The following is a 17114-nucleotide window of genomic DNA, read 5'->3' on the forward strand; positions in this document are numbered from 1 at the left end:
GCACTAGCTGGAGGAGTGGACACCGGGCACCTTTGTCTGTGCCCTGCTTCCCTGGACCGGGGCCGAGAGGCGCGGGTGGGGGAGAGGGCCCCGCGGTCTTGGCAGGCCCCGGCACTGTCCGGGGGAAGCGCCCGGCGAGGGCGGCCCGGCCGGGAAGCGGGAGGTCAGCGGCGGCGCGGCGGGCCCCCTCCCACGGGAGCCGCGCCAGGTCCCAGCAAGAGCCGGGCGGGATCGCTATTGTTTTTGGCGAGCACATAAATCCCGGTGCCGACCCTCTGCGCACCCAGGTTTCCTCCCGGAGGCCATTCGGTTTCCTCTGAGGCCCTATATAGAGGCCCTGGGCCCAGGCAGAAGAGAGGTGCGCGCTCGCTCCGGCCTCCCGGACCAGCGCGGGCTCGGAGCGCCTCTCGCCCTCAGGTCTCTGCAGACCGAGGCGTCTGGGGAGGTGAGGGGGGGGGAATTTCTCCCCGGGGCGAGGAGCAGGAGGAACCGGCACAGGGAGCCAGGGGCTGCGGCCAGCCGGCAGACGCGAGGAGGAGGAGGATCCGTTTCTCCGGGGTTTCCCTGACGCCAACAGCAGCGCCAGGCGCGCGCGCCCCGCGCCCGTCCGCGGCTCCGGGGGAAGGGGGAGGGGAGCGGGCCCGCCGCCGCGGACCGCGAGGCGGCAGCCGGGATTGGAGCGGGGGCGGGCCGCGCGCGGAGCCGAGGGCGTGCGGGCGAGGAAGGCGCGCGCTTGCGCGTGCGCGGGTGTGCGCGCTCCGGGCCCCCGCCCCCCAACCCCGCCGCCTGCGGTCTCCGCCCCCCTCGCGCTGGTGTGTGGAGTCGGAGTCGGCGGCGGGTGGCGGCGCCTGGAACCTGGAGACCGACCCCCTCCACGCCCCGGAATGTACTGACTCCCCCCTCTCCGCTCTCCTCCCCTCTCCGCCCCCTGCAGGAGGGAGGCGCCCCCGAGTCTCCCCTCCCGCGAGAGGGGCCGCGCGGGCCGGGCCAGGCCGGGCTGGAGCAGCGGCGGCGGCGGCCGCGGGAGCCGAGCCTGCAGCTAGGGACCGGCTGAGGCGCGCGGGAGGCAAGGCGGCGAGGGCTCCGCGGCGCTGCCGCCGCCGCCGCTCGCGGGGAAGAGATGGCGGCGGAGCGGGGAGCCCGGCGACTCCTCAGCACCTCCTTCTTTTGGCTCTGCTGCCTGCTGCTGCTCGGGCGCCGGGAGCCGGGCGCCGCGGCCGCCAGGAGCGGCTCCCCGCCGCAGTCCCTAGGTAAGCTGCGGCCGCGGGGCGCGGGCCGGGAGGCGCGGGGTGGGGGCGGGGGCGCGGCACTGGCACCGGCGGCCGCGGCTGCGGTGTTTTTGTTTAGGATCCAGGAGGAAACGTGCAGGAACTTCTCTGCCTCGTCTCGGGTTGCCGAAGAGAAAGGGGGTCGCGTCGCACGGAGAGTCAAGTAGGCGGGCGGGGGCGCCGTCAGGGGAGGGGCGGCCGCGGGGACGCGTCGGGGGCTCCCGGGTCTAGTTTTGCGCTTTGTACCCGGAGGCAGGTTCACCTCTCGCCTCCCTCCCCTCCCCCAGGCTCATCCCACTTGTAAGAGTGGGACATTCTTGTGCTCACACAAGCACCAGTAGAGGCCACTACACACCTCATTAAATAAACAATCGTACGGCCAATTCATTAATTTTCAGGAAAGGAAGGGGGAGGGGGGCTTGAACTCCGCATTCCCTGGCCAGGGATTTCCCAGCTGAAGTCCCAGGGAAGCGCTGGCTGATCTCGAGGGACTCCTTGTGCGAGGATTGTAGCCCAGAGGCTGCGGAAGAGAGAGGGTGTTTGAGGGGCACAGTTGCTCCCTCACTACCAGTGGTGTTGACTTAACGATGAGGGCGCTTTGGAGAACGGCTCCAAGTGATTGTATCTTAGTGTTTCCGTTATGAAATGCCTCTTCTTTCCTGGGGATTACAACTATATTTACAGCCTGTTAACCGCTCTTAACCTAGGGAATTGTCCAAGCATCGGATTTTAAGTACTTGTACGTTGTTTTCACGTGGCAATATGTAAATATGTTTAGCCTCAAAAGCCATTTTCAGGTTTTTTAATATCATAGGTTATTGAAATCACCTGCATTCCTGTTTATTTAAGGGGGCCGATTAACAAAACGCCAAATCTGCTCGGAAAGACCTTACGGTGTATTTGAGGAGCCGGACACACTCAGCAGTTGAAGGGCAACTTAGCATGTACTCTGTTTAAATTGTTTGACCAAGGTGTGGTGTATCATAAAACTTGACAAAACTTTCACCTACTTGCATGAGATCTGAAATTTTTGAGTTTGAAAGTCATCTGATCAGGCACAGTGGCAACTTCTAATCACTAAACCATTGCTTGTTTTCCCCTGATTTATGTGAAATAATATTTAAAATCACACTGTAATGTAACTTGGCCGATAAACTTTCTTTGGGTTTTCTTGCCCAGTGTAGCTATCTCACGGCTTTTGCCACTAAGAGCTTTAAACCTGCAGTACCAATGGGTGTTATCTAAACAGCTATATAAACATGGTTTAGAATACACATTTTGGTCCTGGAATCCAGCCCTTCCTATTCTTGTGGATGGGCAAGAAAAATGTAACTATCTTGGCGGACAAGTTCTCTCTCACTCTTACTTAATTTTCTATGTAAAATTTTATGTGTAGTTCATCATATTATGTTTGTTTTAGGTAATTGGTGGAGTTTCTGCTTAAAATTTCGTCAGTAATTTTGTAAGTAAGTGCTAGTATTTTATTACGTAGGTTAATAAAAATAATAGAGCCTTAGGAAGTGGTCGTAACATCTATTTCAACGTTCATTTCATTTGGCAGGCTTTTATTTTGCGCTGATGAGGTGCAAGCCTTGCTGAAATGTACGCTCTCCCTTTGTGGAGCTTACAGTCTGGTGTGTTGGTAGGAAAGATAGCCATTCAACTACCAATTATGTAATTAAGTAGTTGTGATAAGGACTACAAAGGAGAATAGGTTTTGAGACAGTATAGCAGGGACCTAACCTAGTCTGGGTGTCTCAGAAGTAAGATCTGAGGGGGTGAGTGGGAGTGGAGGTGAGAAGGTGCACAACTAATTAGTGGTAGAGTTGGATCTAGAACACGGGTCTTCTTATTCTTGGTCCAGAGTGCTTTCCAGAAAGCCTCTTGCCTCATTACAAAAGCGAAAGGAGTAACTGCCATAAGGAGGGGTTGGTCAGTTCTGTCCTAAACTGTAGAAAGATCAAGGGAATTGAGAAGTGAGTAAGCCGCAGCTGGATAAGCTGTCAGTAAATCAGACGTCATTTGTCAGGGGTGTTAACTTTTTATTTTTGTAGAGGGGTAGACTCAGAAACCTTTCTGTAGGGGATTTCGGTGAGTAGGTGGTAGGGGAATGGAGATATTTGGTAGTAAAAGGAGAAAAATAGGGTGTGGGGCAACAGGAGAAATGGAGTGTTTTTCCAACTTAGGGTAGACGTATAGACAAGAGGAGGTGGAGGAAAAAGGAAAGGGAAGGACTGGTGATGGCAAATGGTCAACAGTGGTGGAAGGCTGGAAATGATTAGGCACACAGTCTGGTTTTAGGAAGGAAGGAAGAGCAGATTACTGAAAAGATATGAGGGGACGTAGGGAAAGATGACATGACAGAGCAGCCTATGCAATGCAAGTCTTCTCTCATCAGCGGAAGAGGTTAAGGAATGGTGATGGGGTGGAATTGGGGTGCAGGAATGGAGAAAGTCAGGAAGACAACGTTGAGAGCTCATTTGGAACCAGTTTGAATTGGAAGTAGACCAGATCAGCTATTTCCACACCTTCTTCAGCAACTTTTTGTACTCCAAGAGCAGAATTAGTGAAAAGTTTTAATCCAGTATTGGTTGCTTTTGAGTTACATGAAATATGGAGAGATTTTTTTTTAACTTTTAATAGAATAATCAAATATGCTATTCATTGGTCAGATTACAAATGAGTATTTGATGAAATGTCATAATAGTGTTGAGGCTAGCCTTGACCTAGACTTCAGAGGTGTGCTGTAGAGGTCATGTAGCTCGTCTTCTCATTTAAGGTAAGAATCCTCTGGTCAACATCCTGCATAGATGACTCTCTGCTTGAGTCATTCACTTGATGTGATTTGTTACCTCAGAAGGTAGTCTATTCCTGTTTTGAGTAACTTCTGTTAGTGAACTTTGCTTTATGCAGTATATTTAGCTTTAATTTTCACCCTCCCTACCCTTCTTGAATTTTTTTCTCTTCTGTTCCCTTTTTTGGCATCACTTTATCTCCTGATTCATCTCTTACATCTCTGATCAATTCTTCATTTGTTTTTCAAGTTTTTCTTTCACCCCCTTATAATATTGGTATCTCAGGTTGATCTCCTTCTATATACTCTGCTTGTGTTCAGTTGCTACCTGTAAGCTAATGACTCTCCTATTCCACTCTTCTTCATGTGCCACTCAGTAGCTTCCACTGAATAGGCAGCTTGCATTAACTAACACAAGACCGAAGGTAAACTCATCTTTGCTCCTCTTCCTTCTGGCTTCCCTCAGCCTCTTTCTCTAGACAATAACAAACAATTCCTGGCCCAGGGCTCTCACATTGTTTGAAAGATTGCGTAGGCTTGTCTTCCTGTGTTTACCTGCCTTGGGTGTCGCTGTTCACCCAAGTTGAGATCTAAAAGTCATCCTGGACCCTCTCCTTCCCCTATTCCTATAGCCTATAGTTCTGTTTGTTTTTTACCTCCTAGATATTTCTGAATCTCAGTCTGTATTTTTTCATCATCATCCCCACCTAGACTAACAATAGCGACTCTGTAATTAGTCTCTTAATCTTCACTGTTACCCTCTAGAAGTCTGTCCTCCTGCTGGAATGAGCTTTCTTATGTATTTTCTGAGCGTGCCCCTCTCCTACTTACAATTTCTTATTAGAATCCCATAGTTTGAGTGTTAGAGTCTAAACTCCTTGGCATGGAGATTTTGAGGGCCCTTTGTGTTCTTTACCACTGGCATCTCCCACCCCCAATTTAAAGCCTTGTCTCTTGGCACCTCTAATACATACCTGGTGTTCCACCGCTCTGTGTTTACTGCAGAGCTTCATGTTTTTTCATGCCTTTGCAGGTGCTGTTCTTTCTTCCTGTTAACGCCACTTCCCACCTTGTCCACTTCTGAAACTCCTACTGATCTTTTCCGTGAATTTTTCTCTTCTGGCCCCTCCCCCAAAGAGAGTTAGAGTCCTCCTTCTCTGTGTCTTCATAGCTTTCTGAGTACTTTTCCTCTTGTGTTACTTATTTTCTTGTTGCCTCGACTACTCTGAACCTCTTGAAGATTGGGACTTCTGGCATTCATCTTTTTATATCTAGTGTAGCACACTTTTATATCTAGTGTAGCACACATCTGGCAGAGTAGATACCCAGTAAATGTTTGTTGTGTGAATGTTGGCTTGCATTTGTTTTTACCCCCAGGGCCATACACCGCAAGTCTGATTCCTTTATATGATGGCCCTCCAGGTGTCTGATGACAAAATGGGTGTGTGTGAGTGTGTCACTTTCTCCTCCTCCTTCTTTCTAAGTTAATCAGCCACTCCTCACATTATTTAGTTTTCTAACCCTTTGTGAGTTTGGTCATCCTTCTCTGGATATGCTGCAATTTTAGCATTTATTAGTTTTGTCGTCTTTGGAAAAATCACAAGTATTTTATAAACAGGGACTGATGCCTGCTCTGCCTTCCTAACAGGATGAGGAGTAAAAGAGTTCATCGATTTCCAGGATAAATGCTCAAAGGAGATAAGAAATGTGACTGTTCTTAGTAACCGTATGAAAATTAATACGTGATGTGGGATAGTGCAAAAAGACTTATGATATGGAGGCAGAAGATTTGGAATGTGACTCATGGTTCACCTTCCCATATAATCTGTTGGGGACTATAGGCAGGCAAGAGTAATACCTTGCTTATCTAACTGGATTGTCAGAAGAATGAAATGTAAAATTGCTTATAACTGTAAAGTACTGTGTGTAGAATGGTTTTAATGTTTCTTTATAAACTTTAAAAATATACTGTAATTCTATTAAATTTTTTGAATGTGGATTTTTTTTCTGTGGGCTTAATTGGTCATTGTTGATTTCTTTTTTATGAGTTTTCTCTATGCTAATAAAAAAATTGGGTAACATTAATCTTATTATATGGAGGCTCTGTTTATCTATTAAATAGTCTTTTTTCCCCAAATGCTTTATTTTATTAGTGACTTCTATGTGTTTGGGAGGTATTTACCATGTCGTTGGTAGGTGTTTTGGCTTCTGGGTAAAATTGTATCAACCGTAGAAGAACAGTCATAGGAAATGACTATAAGTAAGATCTTATTGACCAGAGAGCTAAATGAGGTGAGGAAAAGTCTTGTGTTTATGGTTTAAAAAAAAATTGGCTTTGTCATGGAACACAAGCCAGTGAAAGATGATATTAAAATAGAACCCAAATTTTGGATTCGTTTAGAATGAAAGGAATTTTTTGATTAAAAAATTTTGGAAATAGAGACAAAAAAAGTCATTTCGATTCACTCATGTATCTGTGGTATATTTCTTTCTATTTACTGTCTCTATGGCACTTCATTCTTACGTTGTAATCATGGTGTATATACAACTTTATATGTAGATGTTTTCCCTTAACATGCTGTTTCTCTTTGTTGCCACATTATCTTTAAATCATCATTTTATTTTTAAAAATACTTAAATACATGTTTTGAAGTAAAACAATATAGAAGTACATAAAGTAAAAAGTTTTATCACTTCTACCAAACTCCTTTTTTTTTTTACCCTTAATCACTTTGAATACTTTCCCCCTGCATTTACATATGTGTATATAGTTTTATTTTTTACACATAAGCAGGATCATGCTACCTATTGTTTCTCAACTTGCTTTTTTCACTTGACAGTGCGTTAGAGATCTTGCCACACCAGTACACATAGATTTTCTTATAACCATTATTTAAAATGTCTGTATAATATTCCAGTGAATGAATATAATATTAATAGTGGCCAATAAAAGTAGTATTTATTGAACACTCACTGAGCTCCAGGTACTGTGGCAAGCTCTTTTTTATGCAGTTAATCCTTTATACAATCCTGTGAGGAAGATGGTAATATTCCCCCATTCTACAGATGAGGTAACTGAGTCCCAGAAATTAAGTGACTTGCCAAAGGTCTCATAGCTCTCATGTGGAAAAGTTGGCATTCGAATCCAGGTCCTTTCAGCTCCAAAGCCTGTACTTTTTATCATACTGCACACTGCTGCTAATTATTTATTCTGCTGTTATGGATGTTGAAGTTGTTTTCAGTATTTTGCTGTAATAAAGAATGCTGTCATGAACATCTTCCTGCATATGGTCTTTTCCTTCAATATTTTGGATTCCCACATATGGGATTATTGGTGAAAGGATAATTTTTTGCATGTATATGGGAGTCAGAGTTCCATTTATTGTAGAAGAGTAATGCCATCATTAAGAGTAATACCATTGACTAGTACTTTTACAACTTTTTCAAGATATTTTAACCTTTAATTGTGAACTTTGAGTACTTAAGGCCATTGTTTTAAAATGCAGGTCCCATAGCTTCTCTGTTTCATCTCTTAATTGCAGGGGTTAATTAAGTACCTAATTAATAGGTAATCTCAAAGGTCCCTTCTACCTCCAAGTTTCTATAATTCTGAAATCTATAAAATTGAGTGGTGAGTTTATCACAACTAAATGACCTTTATTCAGTTCTTGTATTTGAACACTGATCATTTCCGTTGTTAGATGTAAGAATTACCTTTTGTCATTCTTTAAAGCTCAAGTTATTGTACATCTTTTTTTCAGGTGTAGACTAGGATGTGATTGGGGAAAGCTTTCGAGTTGCTTGTAAATAGTGGTGTATGATTTTATACGTGTAAAAATAGCTTTAGGGCTGATTTCAAGAAGTAAAGTTTCAGTGTTAAGCAATTGTCAGATATTTTAAGTCGCAATATTACTTGAAATAGTAGATACTTACTCTTAGGCTTGTAAGGGATGTCAAGTAAGTTGACCAAGTTACAGATCTGGCTGAAATCAGCAAGTTTTGATTCCCCTTTTGACTCCCTTATGTAAAGAAAGGAGAGAGAGAGAGCGCGCGCGGGAGAGTGAGCGAGCTAGCAGTTATGTAAGTCCAACAGTTCTTTTATAGCCATAACTGAAAATTTAGGTAATTTTGGATAGTTGCAAACGTGTTATCTTTGAGGACTAATTATGTACAAAGCTTTGCATTGTGGAGATACTGAGATGAATTGGACGTGTTTTCTATCTTAGGAAGCCTTGGTCTAATAGCGGAGATAAGACATACCTGTAGATAATAGATAGCTTGATTTGGAGGGAGAAAATGTCATTACTGCTGTAGGTGGGGAAAAGAAATTCTGGAATCATTGTGTTACTGTTGATCAAGTAATAGTGCTGTTTTCTCTCATAATTTTGGTTTTATATCTTTAGAGTAGTCCTAACTTAGTTTTACCAAGTCAGTAGACTAGAATTCTCAGAGGAAGTGATATTTCCTTTCCTCTAAGTGAACTGATTCCTGGAATGTTTGAGTATGTGTGGATGCTAATAATGGAGCCATTTGGGGGTGCAGCTACTTCCATGTCTTCGGGAAATCTGGAGATTGATTGTATTGGTTTTCAGGATTTATTGTTGGTCAGTAATAGCCAGTAAAACTTACCTGGGGAGTCTTGAGCAGAGTGACTTTTTTTTTTTTTTTTGTAAGGAAGACTGGCTCTGAGCTAACATCCACTGCCAGTCCTCTTGTTGCTGAGGAAGATTAGCCCTGAGCTAACATCTCTGCTCATCTTCCTCTATTTTGTATGTGGGATGCTGCCACAGCATAGCTTGATGAGTGGTGCGTAGGTTTGCACCGGGATCCGAATCTGTAAACCCCCTGGGTCGCTGAAGCAGAGTGTGCAAACTTAACTACTACACTGGGCCAGACCCCGGAGTGAATTTTTAAAGTGCTACTACGTAGAAACTGAATACAGAATATTTGTTTTTCAGCTTCAGAGTGAGTAAAAAAAAAAAACACAAAACCACCAAGGTATATCTTTATCTATAAGGTCTAGTTAAGATGATAGCATTATAATTTATAAATTTGGGGATAGAATAACAAATTATAAGTTTTATTTATAAGTTTTTTTTCATAGCATAACTTTTAACGTAACAACTAAAATAGGATCTTTTTGGTTAATTCTTGAAAGCTTTTGAAGTAGGGTTATTAGTTGTTTTAAATTTACATGGTGTCACATATCCAAAGCATTCTGTGTACACTTCTTATGGTTTATATTGTTTCTGAGAATTGTCTGTTTGTGTCTTTTGTTCATATTCCTATATCTTTTCTTGAATCAGTGGTTCATTTATAAATATAAATTAAACAATACATAATTAAGAATAGGAACAATTTTGGGGCCGGCCCTGTAGCTTAGCGGTTAAGTGTGCACGCTCCGCTGCTGGCGGCCCGGGTTTGGATCCCGGGCGCGCACCGACGCACCGCTTCTCCGGCCATGCTGATGCCGCATCCCACATACAGCAACTAGGACGTGCAACTATGAGACACAACTATCTACTGGGGCTTTGGGGAAAAAAAGGAGGAGGATTGGCCAATAGATGTTAGCTCAGAGCCGGTCTTCCTCAGCAAAAAAGAGGAGGATTAGCACGGATGTTAGCTCAGGGCTGATCTTCCTCACAAAAAAAATAAAGAAAGAAAGAAAGAATAGGAACAATTTTAAAACTTTATAATGATCAAAACTCCTATGGCTGCTTGAAGTTTTTAACTTAATGAGAAGTGAACGAGTAATCAAGTCAGTCTGCTTATCTGACTTGTGCCAACCGCTGCTCTTGTTCACTGGAAGGAAAAAGAGTTAAATATTTTATTCATTGATTTGAGTGAAAACAGGAATTGAAACAGATGCCATTACCTCTTTTAAGACAGGAGGAGCCAAAAAAAAAAAAAGAATTTTGGTTTAGACTGAATAAGTTCGGTTAAATAGTTGAATGCCAGTTTAACTCAAGGTACCAAGGTGCTTTAAAGTGGAACATGGATTAAGAAATGCAGCAGGAGAGACAAGTTTGATATGATTTCCATTTTGGACACCTTGAGCCTGAGATGCCAGCAGAACATCTCTATAAAGGTGTTACAGAATTAGGGCTCAGATGAGAGGTCTGTCTAGACCTCTGACTAGAAATGTAGGTTCAGGAATTACCTGATAGAGGTGGATAGTTCAAGCCGTGAGACTATCATATCCCTGAGGAAGGAAAAAGAAAACCTAGGGCAAAGACTTGAACATACACCCGTAGTTGGGTGTCCAAAGGTAGTAAATATTACTCTGTCTACAGAAGAAAATAGATAAGTACCTAGAATCGGAGCTATGTAAAATGGTAAAGTTCATTTTGCCTGTGGATATCTTATTCAGAAACATCTGTATGAATACATGGGATACTGCTAAAGTAATGTTGGTTCTTTTTCCTTACCCTTACATGCATGGCACAGCCCTGTGTTAGAGTGCTAGGCAGGGAGAGGGGAGGCTTGCAAAGACAATTCTGAACCATTCTTTACTTTAAATAACGTATATAATAACTTACCACCTTACCGGACTGAGATGAACAATGAATGAGTTAATATGTCCATGCTTAGAACAGAGCCTGGTTTATCTTAGTCACTCATTAAATGTAAACTGTTATTATTGTTGTTTTTATTATTATTATAAACTGGATGGAGAGACTAGCTAAATATATGAAAATTAGATAATGCTTATATAAGTCAGTTTATATTTTTGTCTGAGAGCTGTGTATAATTAGATTGTTAAATGAGTGAACTTATGTTCAGAAGGATAAGGATTCGTTTAGTTTGGCATATTTGGTTACTTTTCTTAGAGGAGGTAGGACTTGAGCTGGTTTTGAAGACGTGAGTAGGCTTTTTAGATGGGAAGGTTTTTTTGGCAAGGAGGGCGAAGTGAAAAGCATATGAGTTCAGGCAGGGTAAAGGCAAAAGCAACAGAAGTGTCCTTGATCAGTAAACCATTTCTTGAAAGGTTCATTTTTTTAATTCTGAACTTTATCGTTTGTTACAAATGGAGTGGTGATTATCAGATGATGAAATCATAGGCCAGATAATCTTTTAAAGATTGGGATGCTAGAAAAGAAGCTGGAGATAGTGCTTGTTCCAATTTTTAATGCCTGAAAATTAACCTTATCATTTCATATTTGCTTTTTAAGACTTCATTTATTTCCTGTTAGATGTTGTGGGCATCTTTTATGAAACATTGATTCCTCTGGAGTTTATTCAAAGCCACAGAAATAAGCTTCAGGATAATGTGTATTGGGAAGTTCTGAGGAGTTAATTTTTGCTACTTTATGAAGAAATCCTTGGGGTTTTTTTAAAAAAAAACCTTGTGGGAGCTTTGTGGAAGAGTGAGCGTCCTTCAGAGTAGCTGTAGTTAAGTAGAGATTTTGCAGTTCCAAAATCAGCCTTATGTGTCAGTCATTAAAATTTGTGGGTAAGAATATCAGATAACATTGTGGTACTAACTTGGTAGTTAGTTTCACTTTGTTCACAATTAAGTTTTAAAATTTGCCTCTGCATATGCCTAATAGTTTGACCTTGATATAAACTTCCTGTGTCAGTCTTTTTCTTTCAGAACTCACTGGACAGTTCTCCCCCCTGCATTTAATGTTGTACGTAACGTCGACTAGGTACCCTCATCCTTTTTTTTTTAATCTATATGTTTTTAGAATTTTTTTCTGTCAGTGCACTTTGAGATTTAGACATTTCACCAGGATATGACTAGGTGGGAGTTTGTTCATTGATTTTTTTTTTTTTTTTAATCTGACGTAGTGGAGTTGCATTTTAGTTAGACATTAGATTTAAATTCAGCAAGTAACGTGAAAACTGCATATTATCATACTCCTCTCTAACATACCTTAGGAAAGCCCTAAATTGGAGGCTGATATTTCATGTCTTGATAAGTTGGACATAGATAGTTTTTCCTCTTAGTGTTGGAACAAATTATTTCTTTTGTTGACAACCGCATGAAGAGGAAGATTGCATTTGTATTGTTCAGAAACATTTTTTTAAAACTCTAGAATTATAAGGTGATGAGATGCTCTTACTGAGAGAGGCACGCTGGAACTGAGCTCAACTGGGAGAACAACAAATTCATATCACATATCGCATGCTCATACCGAATGCCAGATAGAATGGTTTGTTCTATTTAAATTATTTCATATTCTCTCTCCTATATAGCTGAATTCTTTTAACTTAAAATGTGTGTATGATGTGACTTCTCTATTTAGTGAGTCTTTTTGTTCTGAATGCACAAATCTGTTTTAGGGTAGGAAAATTTTCTTCTTTTATTATTTTATTATGTATACTCTGTTTGTTATCCTTTTCTGGAATTCTAGAGATAAGTATATTTGCTTTCTTGTCTCTTTCCTCCATGATACTTTATTTCTCCTATTTTTGTGCCAGATTTTGCTTTATATATTTTGAGACTATATTATTAGTTATTAGTTGCATATGGATTTAGAATTGTTATCTTTCTGGTGAATTGACTCTTTTATCATTATCTCCAATAGTGCTATTCCCCTTAAAGTCTACTTTTTCTGATATTAATATAGCTGTATCAGCTGTCTTTTGGTTAGTGCTTAAGTGTTTCCATCCTTTTATTTTCAGCCTTTTTGTAGTCTTATATTTATGTTGTGTATGTAGCATATTGTTAGGTTTTCTTTTTTATTTAGTCTGACAATTTTTGTCTTTTTACTAGAGCGTTTAGTCTATTTACATTTAACGTAATGGCTGATACATTTGTCTTTAAATCTTCCATTTTATTGGGGCCGGCCCCGTGGCTTAGCGGTTAAGTGCGCGCGCTCCGCTACTGGCGCCGGGGTTTGGATCCCGGGTGCACACTGACGCACTGCTTCTCCAGCCATGCTGAAGCGGCGTCCTACATACAGTAACTAGAAGGATGTGCAACTATGACATACAACTATCTAGTGGGGCTTTGGGGAAAAAAAGGAGGAGGATTGGCAATAGATGTTAGCTCAGAGCCGGTCTTCCTCCGCAAAAAGAGGAGGATTAGCATGGATGTTAGCTCAGGGCTGATCTTCCTCACAAAACAAAACAAAACAAAGTCTTCCCTTTTATTATTTACTTCTGTTTGCTCTGCTGGTTCTATGTTCTCCTTTCTCTTTTTGCCTTTTGATTATTTTCAGTTGTACAGTTTTCCCCTCTCTTTTAACTTACCAGTTATATATTCTTTTACTGTTCACTTAATGGTTCCTAAATGCATCTTTGACTTACTACTTTTACCATTTATTGGACAATGCAAGGCCTTTAGAACAGCTTAATTCATTTATCCTTCCCTTCTAATTTTTGTTATTATTATTATGTATTTTAGTTCTCTTTATATTTGAGATCCATAAGACATTATTATTTTGTCAATCATTATTCATTTAGATTTATCCATATATTTACTCTCTCAGTTGCTCTTCATTTCTGTATCTCTGAGCTTCTATCGGGGATTATTTCCTTCTGCCTGGAGAATATCCTTTAGTATTTAGTTAGATCTATTGGAGATCAGCTTTAGTCTGTCTGAAAATATCTTGATTTCACCTTCAATTTTGATTTTGGGGTGGGGGTTGGGTGTAGAATTTTAGGTAGACAGTTTTTTTCTTTCAGCCCTTTTAGGTATGTCATTCCCTTGTCCAATGAACTCCATCATTTCTGATGAGAAGTCAGCCATAAGTCTTATTTTTCCTCTTTTGTGAGGAATGTGCTTCCCTCCCTCCTTACCCCTTTGGCCACTTTTAAGATTTGCTCTTTGTCCTATAGTTTTCAGAAGTCTGACTGTGATGTGCTTAGTTGTGATTTTCTTTGTATTTATCTTGCTTGTTGAGCTTCTTGTATCTGTGGGAGGATCACTTTCATCAATTTGGAAAGTTCTTGGCCATTATCTTTTCAAATATTTCTTCTTCCCCATTGGAGTTTAGTTCACTCAGGCTTCTTTGAATCCTCATCACTCCAATGGGTTCAGAAAAACTATGATTTTTGTACCTTATATGCCCTGTTTTGGTTGTTAGGGTAAGAACGACAGTCTCTTGTGACTTTCTACATTTTAACCAGAGGCAGCACTCCATTTATTGATTTCTTAATTTTATTTATTGTATTTTTCAGTTCTAGAATTTCCATTCTGTTTTCTTTTATAGTTTCTGGGTCTCTGCTGAAATTCTCCATCTTGTATCTTTATTCCTTTTATCCATTCCATCATATGTGTTCCCATGAGGGTTTGTTTTTGTGTCTGTTATTTCTCCTGATTTTTGGGTCGTCTTGTCTTTTTATGTGCATGTTTATTTGTGATTGAGTGCCAGTCATTGTATATGAAAAATTATAGAGATAATCTGGATGATACTGTCTTCTCCTGGAAGAGATTTACCTTTGCTTCCCCTATGGTTATGCTAGAGGCACTAACAATCTCAGATCACTTGAATCCATTCAGAGGTTGAGATCATTTAAAATTGAGCTTCAGATGCCATGAATTGAACCATTTTAGATTTACCTTTACTTCTTGGATGTAGGTTTTGAGGTCCTAATGCACAGCTTAAGGGGTTTACCTTCCTCCATGGCAGGCCCTCACTCCAGTTTTTGTCCCCTCAGGGCTTGAGTGGGTCAAAAGTTATGCTCTTTGTCTCAGCCTCTTCAGCATTAGTGGGCTTTAGACTCTGCAGGTAGTTCTAGGCAAAAAGCAGCTCCAAATTACCAGATTTGTCTCATTTTCTGGGTGTTGGTCCCTTAATTCCTCAACACCTTGATTGCCTTCACACAGATATTTTGTATTTCGTCTAGTTTGTTTAGTTGTTCTCAGTGGAAGAGTTGGTCCAGACCACTTACAGTACTCTGTCTTTCCTGGAAGCTGAACTCTCCCAGTGCTTCCCTTTCATCTTTTCTCTTATTTGTGTTCTATGAGAAATTTTCAAGCTTGTCTGGTTTTTCGTCATGTGCAATCTGCAGTTTATTGCCCCTGTTGTATTTCTTTGAAAAATTATTCAGTTCTTTTATGGCTGAAAGCAATCTTTCCTGATTTTAGATTGTTCTCTTTTCATGTACATGGTGTTCTCTTAAGTTTTTCCAGGATTTCTACCGTTGAGATTTCTGCAGTTGGGAATTCTAGTGATATTTGCAAGTTTGTTTTCTCGCAGTAAATTTTCCAGGGGAAAAATTTTGCTCCAGTTGATAGAACAATCATTTCTTTAGCTTCTGGGTCTTTTTAAGGATCTCTTGGTTGGCAGTTGCTATGATGGGGTGGTGTGTATTTGTGTTCAGTATTGCTGGTTGAGACGGACTCTGAATTTGTGTGGGTTCCTGTTCTAATGTTTCAGGTCTAGATGAAAGAAGTGAAAATGTCAGATTTGCAATAATTTTACATTGCTAGATCGTTGGTTTGGTGGTTTGCAGGGAGTAGGGGTGAGATATAGTCAGACAGCTATGAACTAGGGAGGTTTACTGCTAAAGAATTTGTTTTTCAATGCTGAAATTTAAAAATTCACAATTGAGTGCTGGCAGTTGGTTGTGGAGCTAGCTGTAGCAGCCTCTTTCTGCCCCTTGTCTCTAAACTTGAGCACGTCATCTGCAGCACAAATGCTGCCGCCAGATGCCTTGCCAGCCTTTTTTGGAGGCTCTCTAGGTCCACATATGGTTGGCACTCTTCTGTGATTTTCAGTGGGCTACAGATTTTTTCTTCAGGTGTTTTTGTTTTTTTAAAAAAATTTATTCCTTTGGTTATTGCAGTGGATATTGGGGTGGAGTGTTGGGTGGGCGTTGGTTAAATTTATGAGCTCAGTTTTGCCATCTTGAGCTGATAATCTACACTGTGTGTTTTCTCTTTTTCAATTGGTTTAGCTTGGTTTCTGACCCATTTTTTACTTTTATGTACAGATAGGTTATAATTATGCAATTACTGAAGGACTCTAATAGGCTAATTAACTCTTGCCTGATAGGAACCTTTTGATAGAATGGGACATTTTTTATTCCACAGACATTTTTGTGAATGCTGACAGTGTTTTCAGGGGTTTGCCGGGTGTTGGGATTACAAACATAGGCAAGTCTCTTAATCATATGTACCTGTTCTTGAGGCAGAGATACCTTTCTCTGAGGCTGAGAAACTTTTCTTTGGGAGAATGAAAGCACCAGTGTTCCTTTAAAATTTTGTTTTTTTAACTCATTAGTTACAGTGTTGAATATAAATAAATATAATATTAAATGTAAATATGATATTTATAAAGGTGTTGATAATAGTTTTTATGTATGTAGAAAATATCCCAGTTAAAATCTTACTTATAATTTTGGTTGTGTTACTCATTTTATATAGTAAATTTCAGTTTATTCTCTGATCATGTGATCATATCAGATAATAAGGGTTTATGTTATATATGTGATTGAATTTACTCATATGTTACACATATGTGGAAAGTGGGATGGCATGGCCTTTTTTTTTTTTTTTTTTTTTTTTAATAATGAAGTGAAAATTTAGTAAGGTGGGTAGGGCATGAAACAGAGAAAAGTAGAAGTGTTATGTTTTCATTATGAAACTTTTTACTTAAGAGAGGAAGAATTAGGAATTTGCTTTGGTCTTAAATCTAGAGTTTGCCAGTCTGGGAATCATGCTTTAGAAGTGGTTTGAGAGATTGGGTATAGTAGGAGGAATTAGGAAAAGCAGGCAACTGGGGCCAAAGGGAGGTCTAGGACTAGAAAAGAAAATGACTAGTTTCATTATGCGGTTTCGGGAAGAACAGGATTATTTCTGTTACAGACATAAAATACACTGTAAGGGGAATAGGCTGTCTTCCTTTTACATCCAACAAGAATAGTACAGGGAAAGCTACTGCATTGAGTCTGCCTGACTAATGCTTTATCATGATATAAGTTAATTTTCTTCATATGTTGTTCATCTTAGGTTAAATACATTCTTTTATTTACATAATGTTATAAACTTGATATGACAAAATACACTTGCTGCCCGGTTTTCAGTTTTTAATACAGTGGTGTTCACACTTGTTCAGGTGTTAGAACATCTGGAAGGAGTGGTGTGCTTTGTGAGAGAT

The 17114-nt window shown here is 40.8% G+C and overlaps 1 protein-coding gene across 4 annotated transcripts in view; it reads left to right on the forward strand.

Moving 5' to 3' along the window:
- The first annotated feature begins 810 nt into the window (after nucleotides 1-810).
- The window catches only part of NEO1 (neogenin 1), a 226811-nt gene continuing 210507 nt past the window's right edge, over nucleotides 811-17114 (forward strand). For all 4 annotated transcript variants that reach the window (XM_058542026.1, XM_058542028.1, XM_058542027.1 and 1 more), the window contains exon 1: nucleotides 811-1250. In XM_058542026.1, the coding sequence (XP_058398009.1) occupies nucleotides 1121-1250 (130 nt within the window). In that variant the 5' untranslated portion in view covers nucleotides 811-1120. The remainder of the gene's footprint in view (nucleotides 1251-17114) is intronic.

Source organism: Diceros bicornis, chromosome 5 (assembly GCF_020826845.1).
Source record: "Diceros bicornis minor isolate mBicDic1 chromosome 5, mDicBic1.mat.cur, whole genome shotgun sequence".
Taxonomy (NCBI): Eukaryota; Metazoa; Chordata; class Mammalia; order Perissodactyla; family Rhinocerotidae; genus Diceros; species Diceros bicornis.